General features: G+C 40.0%; 1 protein-coding gene across 2 annotated transcripts in view; it reads left to right on the top strand.

Moving 5' to 3' along the window:
- The first annotated feature begins 4,410 nt into the window (after positions 1 to 4,410).
- LOC308408917 (uncharacterized protein) overlaps positions 4,411 to 8,857 on the top strand; it is an 81,132-nt gene continuing 76,685 nt past the window's right edge. Inside the window, exon 1 of one of the 2 annotated variants that reach the window (XM_080901398.1) lies at positions 4,411 to 4,671. In XM_080901398.1, coding sequence (XP_080757524.1) covers positions 4,543 to 4,671 — 129 coding nt within the window. In that variant the 5' untranslated portion in view covers positions 4,411 to 4,542. The remainder of the gene's footprint in view (positions 4,672 to 8,857) is intronic. The other variant, XR_013973868.1, reaches the window with a different exon arrangement.

The following is an 8,857-nucleotide window of genomic DNA, read 5'->3' as shown; positions in this document are numbered from 1 at the left end:
AATGCCAAATTTCTATTCCAGATCTATTTTCTATTAATATTTATATAATAAAAAATGAAACAATAAACATTTTAAAGATTACTTGGTATAATGTATTTGAAAGATAAAATATTAATAGAACTATGTTTATAACTCATTCATGTTTTGCTAATCAATCTCTGACCAGATGAAGCCGAACATGACTAAACATTTAAGTAAAACTCAGCTCCACTGAAAAGACATGGGTTACTTAGCCTTAATGGAACTTCTGATGGTTCTTTTAACACAACAAAGCTTTCACATATGGTGTTAATAATTATGTGGGATAACCCAGTTCTGATCAAATTATCCACAACCTATGAGATGAAGTCTCTTTATATGACTGTTTGAATAATATGCACGTTTGTTAAAGCCGCCATTTTTATCTTTGGAAACACAAAAATTGCTTCTACATTTCAGCCTTTGTAAAGAGGTAAAAAAAAAGACTTCATTAAGATGCACAGAAAACAAAAGCACTACTCCATTGTGCAATCCAATTAGTCTGTAGCTTACATGGCCCACTAATCAACACTCGTAATTAGCCATTTTATTTCAAGTCTTTGCTCTATCCTAGCTATCAAAAAGCCCTTTGATGTGACTCTCGAGCACCCTGTGTTTTAGATTTAGATTGCAAATGAAATGCTGGTGACCGCAAAGGGGTGGGGAGATGTTTCGGTGTTCTTGTGTTGAATGGACTATGGTTCAAAGGGAGACCCACAGGCCCTCTGCCTCGTGGGATTATTAGATGTGCAATACAGCCTGAATGCTCACACTGGCCTCAAGTAGTGATGTCTGCGTCTCTGTCATTCTGCTTCCCTCTCATTCGCTGTCACTCACTAACACCTACAGTAAAATCCAACAAAACTGGAAAGAAAAAAAGAAAGAAAGCAAGACACAGAATAGGCAATATGAAGCAGCCCTAAAACCGCACTAAAACTTTGTTGGCATGGCAGAATATGTACATTTAATTTAAATTACAAATTTATAAGCAGCATTGTATAAAGGATTGCAGAATCAAGTAATACATCACCTAATACACTAATACATGCATCAATTAACTGATAAATCAAGACACTAATTGGAGGCCTAACACAGTGGATTATTAAAAACAATCCAATATAACATTCTTCTCAAAATGCACCTTGCAAATTTTTTAATTAGCCTAATTTTATGCTTGCCCAGTAGGAGGCAGAAAAGAACAATACAAGCTGAAGACAGCCCTTAAAAAGGTGTTTTGTATTAAATGTGCAGTTTTTTTTATTGCATTGGTAAGAGTGTGCTGCAAGCTAGCTAAAGCTTTTTTTTTAAATCTTATTCCTTATACCTGGCCTGAATTGTTATCAGTACAGCTATCCAAGGAACCACTTGTTATCAGCAAGTATCAGCAAGTATCACGATACAGTGTAAGCAAGCATTGTCCAGTTTCCCAAAATTTGCTGCTGGAGAATCATGTTTTCCTCTGTAGCCTGGCAGATACTCTTTCTTTCGTTCTCCTTTTCTTAACTGTTCACTCACTGCATGCCTGGAAGCTGCTCAGCTTCAAATGACAGACAAAACAGTGAAACAGTCAGGTATTTTTCTCTCTCAGAAATTGCCTAAAGAAAGAGTTAAAATTCCAAAAACTGTCCAGAAACACAGGAAGTGCAGAATAATGCTTTATATATGAAAGTGTGGGTAATTGTTCAGGCAGTCTGAATATTTTCATTTTATTGTTTTGGTAGCATAAGACCTACAAAACAGGGAATATTTGCACAGCCTTAGCATATTTTCTTATGAAGCTTTTATAGCTTTTTATAACTCATGTGCTTACAGACTATATGCAAATATGTATAGGCTATATATACAAGAATACACTGAATTTGCTTTTCCCTGTAAATTATTTATTGAACGTTGTGATGCAATGAAAATGTGTCTGTTGTTGTATTTTAACCCAGCAGGGAATAAATGCTCTCTTCAGAGCTCAGTATGACAGTGCTACATTTTCATTTTTAATATCATAGTTTAGATTTTCTTTGATTAATTCTTACTTCATTTTCAACATATTTAATTTTAGTTTATAAAAAAAAACCTAACTAGTAGCACGATTGTAGAATACTCAGATAAATTATAAGTAGCTCAAAGTGGTAATGCAGGACCAAGTAAAAGGACACTCCATGTCCACAAAAAGGAACGATATTTAAAAAAACACAAGGTTTTACATATTTCTTTTCTGCTGGCAGCCATTTGCTTTTACTTCTGGTTAGAAAAGTTTAAAAGTCTAAGTCATATCTTATTCTAGTAAAACTGAAAGCTTTGCTTGCCTTTCCCCTCAGACCCCACACACGTGTGTCAAGCAGACAAGATGAGCTTATGGTGCAGCAGAGGTAAGTCGCAGGAGTCTTGCGAGAGTCTTGCGCTCTGGAATTTTCTTGTCTGCATTTATTATTAATCCGTGCACATAAAAAATGTATACAGTGTAAACTCAGTTTTGATATTTGATATTAAAGACGTTACAAAGAAAACTGGTGTCAGAGTGCCTTTCTTGCTTTTTCAGATTCAAATAATTTCATTTTAGCGTCTTAATCATAGTAATCTTGACTTAATTCTATCTAGTTTGTGAGAGCAACAACTAACAATTCATACTTGTAACTTATAAAGTCACAATTGATCAGTAAGTTCTCACCTCAGAGGAAACCCTGAGGAAAATTATGGCTAAACATCATTACACCTAATAACTGTACTAAATAAGGATCCACAAAAAGATGTTATCTCATTAGAAAGGCTCAGAAATAATTATAGCCTCTTATTAACAGCCTAAAGGATGAATACAGGTGTGGCTGAATGTAGGAGCTTAATTAAAATACTCTTTAGGAATGGAAGCTGTATTTGACTTGTTTAATTGTCTGAAACTAAGAAACTTATATAAACTTATATAATGTAAAGTGTCTTGTGAGTATGCATGGAGAATGTGGTTATGGTGTTTGTCCAGCACATAAACTAAACCACATGAAGACAAATGCATATAGGATAAAAAGGACGGTTGCAGTGAGGAAACTGAAAAGAAAAATGTCTGTAAACAAATAGATGACAAACATATTGAGATCGACCATCACAGCACTGCTCTCTAAAGGGACCTTTTCATTTTATTGCACAATATCAGTTGTCTCTGAAGCCCAAACAGTTTAGAAGTAATTACTAGTGTTTTCCCCAGAAGGTGATTACTTTGCCACACTTGGCAGCCATTGTCACCAGCCACGCACCACACTCATCAACCCTACAAAGGGGAGAAGTGCTCGATTGATGATGAGCCCTCTGTGGCTAGGGGAGAATTTAAAAGTACTTGTATGAGGCTCTTTCAAGAGATTAACTTGCAATAAGGGCTACCTGCCATGGACACATTCCCTGTATTCATGGTGCCTGCACAAAGACTTTTTAAGAGGGGCACAGCTGCATGAAAGCAATTGGTGAATGGGGATAATAGTCACAAAAGACAACAAACCTCAAGTGTAAAGAAATAAAGTGTTTTTTAAGATTGGAGGCTTCTATTCAATGCGCCACCATTCCTTCTTTTGACCACTGAGGATCCGGCCACTCCATTACCCAAAGCCTCAATCTAATTATTTTAGGACAAGACATGTTATGGTGGAAAGTGGCAAAGAGAGAGCACTCCGGACCAAAGTGCACTTTAATTCAATCACTCTATTTGACAGATTCCTCCTTCAAATGGACGTCACACACCAGTTGACTGGCACAATTGGGAGGCTCCTGGCAATGTCCTGGGCCCTTTTTGGCTCTGGCCAATAACATAGAAATCGAACGCACTTGTGGACTAGTAAATGTAAAAGTAGATAGGTGTATATATCCTATTTACAAAAAGCAAACAAAACGACAACAACAAAAAACCCAAACCAAACAACTGTTCAGTGGTATGTAATTATTTATTTCTGTAAATTGTAGAAATCTTCAAAGGCAGATTAGACCGCAGCCACGGGGGCCCAGATCTGATTCCATTCATTAAGTGAGAGAGTGGAAGAGAGAGAGACTGCATGTGTCCTTGCTTACTTAAATGTGAAAATTGCTCATGCCATTATTTCAGATAAGAAAGTGGGAACTGAATAGATTTGCTTTAATATAACAGACATGGGATACCACATACAGAGAGATGGAGGGGGGGCCGGACTTCTTTGCTTTTGCTCACACAGTGGAAAGGCCCTGACAGGTGTGCTTTTGTATGCGCATGTCTATGTGAGGGTGAGGCAGATTGTGTGCGTGTGTGTTTGTGTGTGCGCACACGCACATGTGTCTGCACGTGCTTTGCCGATGTGAATAAACAGACATGAGGTGTGTGTGTGTGTGTGTGTTAAGCCTTTCCACGTTGCGCTGCCACTCCCTGTTGAAGAGAGGGGCCTTCTCACTTCATCTTGGTCTGGTCTTACAGCAGGCCAGAATTCAGTGCTGACCTCCAAGGCTCAGAATAACTGCTCCTGCAGTGGAGAAAAAGAAGTAAAGTGTGAACATGTGTGCTGGGAAAACCCGCTGTAGCTGATGGAGAAAATAATATTATTAAAGGAAGCACATTGGCTAATTAGAACTATTACTTTGGCGATCGTTTGTCCGGATTTGTTCCAAACTGCAAGGAAAGTCATCAAACCTGGCTTGGTCCTCGGCTGTTTGGTAAGAAAAATTTTCCTTTTTACTTTCATGTTTGGGATCGCTTAGGATTTTATGTCATTGTTTTATTTTGACTGAGCAAACTGTAATAGAATTATAAGATAGATGTTTTTAAAATGTTGCGATGCCAAGCTTGCCCGCCACTCTGACCCTCGCCCATGTGCCAGCTCTTGCCTCCTTAAAACTTAGGTGTGAAAAATGGTCAGCTCCTCAACTTTGAGGTCAGTGACATGGCCAGTGAGGTGAATGACACTTAAAGGTCAGAGGTCATCTCAGCTAATTTAGCGATCAAGGATCAGCGATCAGAGAGCATTCCCAAAGTCAAATCTGGATAACACTTTTGTTGTAGGTAATTGTTGGGAATGTTGGGCAAAAGGAATATTTTTTTTTGTAACATATTTTGATAATAAATTAAATTAAAGAAAAAAAAGTTTCTGCCTAAATCTAGTTCTTACTGCTGTTGGAAATTGGCAAAGTTTTATATTTGACCACTAGATGTCAGGATTTGACTAGTTACAGTGCACTTACCCCCCCCCCAACTCCCCTCCACCGGCACCTGAGGGGGAAACTTGTGAGTAGCCTACACATGGTGTGACAGCTTCCCCAGGAAGCTCGGGTGACATTTGCCTCACTTAATGACACAAGCTAATTAATCATTAGCTGTCCCAGAGGTATTGCTGTTAGAGAGGCTTTGTCGTGCCTCTCCCCAGTAGGGGGTCCCAGCCTCAACATGTTATGTATGCATAACTGCCTCATCCCACGCTACAACATCTTAATTCTCACCCGTTTAGCTAGTTTGACTGAACTACACTCGTTCTTTTTCAGCCCTTCATCTCAGCTATAGTATAATCTGCTGAGAGCTAGAACACCTTCATTTCCCTGAGTCGGTTTAATGTAAGATTGGGTTATGGGGCCTCTTTCCCTATGTAGGTTAGGGATTGGCTCGTGTTCTAATTGTCAGCAGTAGTGAAGAGGAGAGATTTTATTGATGGTTGATTGAGCAGACAAGGGGATGGGGGGGGGGGGGGGGGGGGAGTCTAGATTTGCTGCATCAGTGGTTTTAACCACATCTCTTGATCAAGACCCAATGAACACTTTCACGTGTTCACAAATGAATCCAAGATTAGTGCAAGTACTATTGCCCTCGTTTAAATGATTGTCCTTCGTTGTCCTTGTTTTTTCTAAGCAGGTGATGGTAAAATATTTGCTTTATTCTATGTTGCTGTCTGTCTGTAGTTAAAAATTAAATAGGGACGCTCACTCTATACCTCAGTGCAAACTTAAACGTATATATACCACTCTCACAGAGCCATGTGGGTCATGAGTAATTATATCTCACGGGGTGAAACCTTGTCTATATAGTCTGTGAGCCCAACAAGAATTTGAGAAAGGCTTTTGTGAAATATGGAGAAAATAAAATCTGCTCCCTGTACCTGTTAGTGCCCCCTGCATCATTACCACCCCCCCTACTGGGTCTCAGGCTTGTTTTGAGTAGGCCAAGCCTGTTCCGTCACGTAATGGGGGCTGCAGGTGATGCACTCAGGCCCCCCCTTCACCCACCAGAGAGGTAGTGCATATGTGCACAAGGCCATTGGGGGCACGCGCTGATGAGGGCCTGGGCTGCAGGAGGGCTTTGAAAAATGCTAGAGGTTTTGGGATGAGACTCAAGGTACCCTTGGGTTACCATGATCTTTGACATCTCCTTGCTGACCCTTGTGCTTTGTTCTATGACCTGAGAATGGTGCCTACATGTGAAGAGTTACAGGTTAGCTTCTAGCTAATCCAAAAGTTTGGACACGTATTTTAGTGATGAGTCACAAAAAGAGTGCTGCAAATTTTAGCATTTGCATGCAGCATTTGCCTTTGCTTGCCTGCAACTGTTTATTTACTATACAGATTGTTGACACTTTTTAAAACTTGAAGACGATGCCCTGTATTTAATTTATGCTGGCTTTGAAAAATGTTTGTTCTTTTAGTCCAGCACTTTAACATTTTTTTTAAATACTAATGTCAGTTTATTGATATGCAAAGAAGTATTGCATCGGGTTTTAATGCCCTTGCTCTTCTAGGAGGCATTTAATATTACTTGGTTATTCATAAGATACCTTATTTCCACACTAATCATGGGCAAGATTTCTTTCTGTCGTGAACAGCCATTGTAATTGGGCTGGTATAGAACCTGCACTGGCCCTTTTTACGGTAAGATATAAAGTAAACTTGAGCTCTGATCCATAACGTGACGAAAGAAGGCTGTCAAAGACTGAGCTAACTCATTTTATTAGTTAGGTTAGGTACATTTACATGCTATTATTGTCGTCACACCATGTCACCTTGATGAGACACTACTTGATTTAATTGTAGCTGTTAAATTTAAAATTTGTTTGTGCATGACATCTAAGCCTTGACCTTGTGGATACACACACCATAGTTTCTACATTCCTAGCAGGAGGCCTTTAGACTTCCCACATGAAGAGATAACAAAAAGTTACTGTTCTCTGGCTATAGAAGTATTTGTGAAACCTTTAAGATGCAAAGATGGATCTGCTTCATGTTTGCCTTCGTCTCTGTCTTGGAAAACACCGGGGCGTGTCCCTCCTGTGGGAATGGCATCTCAAGTCTAAAGTGACTGCACCACCCTTTCCTCCACACCCATCACTGTTCACTGTCAGCATCACACATGCACATACCCACCTGCACATAAGGAGCAGCCTGTGCAAATGTACCTGACAGTGGCAGCATTTTTGCCCGGGAACATATTTAACAATGCACACTCGACACCAGTCCCATCTCAGCAGGAGGCCACAGGAAACAGATGAGGACTAGTCAGGTTGATCTGGAAAACTACAGTCTACCTATATTTGCCACGCACTGTGCTCACACTGGCAACCTCTGGGCTTATTAACAATGAATCAACATAATTTTCTGTAGAAAGGAGTCAGGCAGACTTGAAAGAGCCTATACTACGAAGATGAGGGCAGAGTGAAAAAGGGGAGGGAACTCGCTTGTCACTCAGTGTAGTTTTCACCCCTCCCTATTTATAATGGGCTCAGCCCATCTTCCTGCATCTGTAAAGCTTGATGTGCACTGTTACTGTTTTCAAGACAGCAAATTCATCCTGAAACCTATAAAATAACTGTTAATTATTTATTGTGCACCAAAGTGAAACAAACTTTTCTGTTCGTGCAGCTGAAGCTTCTTAGCCACAGCTCTTTCATAAGTATCAGGGGTGGGGCTAAGAATTGCATGTGATTCTTTATCTCCAGGAACCCCGCAATTACATCTGGCACAACTCTGCATGAAGTAACGCTTTATAAGCCTTTGTGCATCGCGGCTTTGAAGCGCTCCGGCCTTCTATAAGTTTGCTTTTTGTGCCCCCTCTGTTGTACACCCCACCCCACAATCTCCCCATCCCCCAGCTTGGGACAGAAGACAGAATGTGATGTGTCGTCTCCCTCTCCACACAAAGCAACAGTGCATTGGACACACCTTGGACAGCACAAAGGATGAAAAGCACGACGAGGCTTGGACACGCAAGACTACGCTGCCAAGCCCGATAAAGACGCTTCAAAACTCGAGCAGCAAAGAGTGGCCTTCTTCTCTTCTGCTCTCTTCTTTTTTTCTTTCCAAGGCCTTGCAACGAGAGAAAAAAAATAAGCAACCGAAAGCGAGGCTGTCTGAGTAAAAATATATTTTGTCGGTGTTTTTACCTCCTTCTTACATGAGACCGAGGAATGTGATTTTGGGTAATGTTGTGTCTGCAGCAAAGTAGACAGCCCAAATTTGCATGTAAACTCCCAGATTAACATTTGTATGTCTGCTTTTGGTATGAGCATGGGATTAACCAAAAACATTCTGGCTTTGAAGCAGGCGGCCCATAAATAAACTGCGGCCCTATCTCCAATCCCCTTGTCTCATCAGCCATCCGCTCATAGCCTGGTGAAAATGAGGCCTGCCATTCAGACTCAAAATGGACTGATTACATTTGACCACTTTGCAGTTTTTGCACAAAGTTTGGTCACATGTAAATATTTTCTTGTGCCCACCCATTAATTTACATTATGGACTGAATTATATTTTTGTACATGGAAAGTCATTTCTGTGTTCGATTTAAGACGAAACAATGGACAGTGCAGCTTTATATTTTTATTCTATATGTTTTTGTCCCGTTGTTAGTACACAAAATTTTCGA

The sequence above is a fragment of the Rhamphochromis sp. 'chilingali' genome (genome assembly GCF_963969265.1).
Source record: "Rhamphochromis sp. 'chilingali' genome assembly, chromosome: 13".
Lineage (NCBI taxonomy): Eukaryota > Metazoa > Chordata > Actinopteri > Cichliformes > Cichlidae > Rhamphochromis > Rhamphochromis sp. 'chilingali'.
The sequence above is the reverse complement of the archived record's forward strand: the minus strand, read 5'-3'. Positions and strand labels throughout refer to the sequence as shown.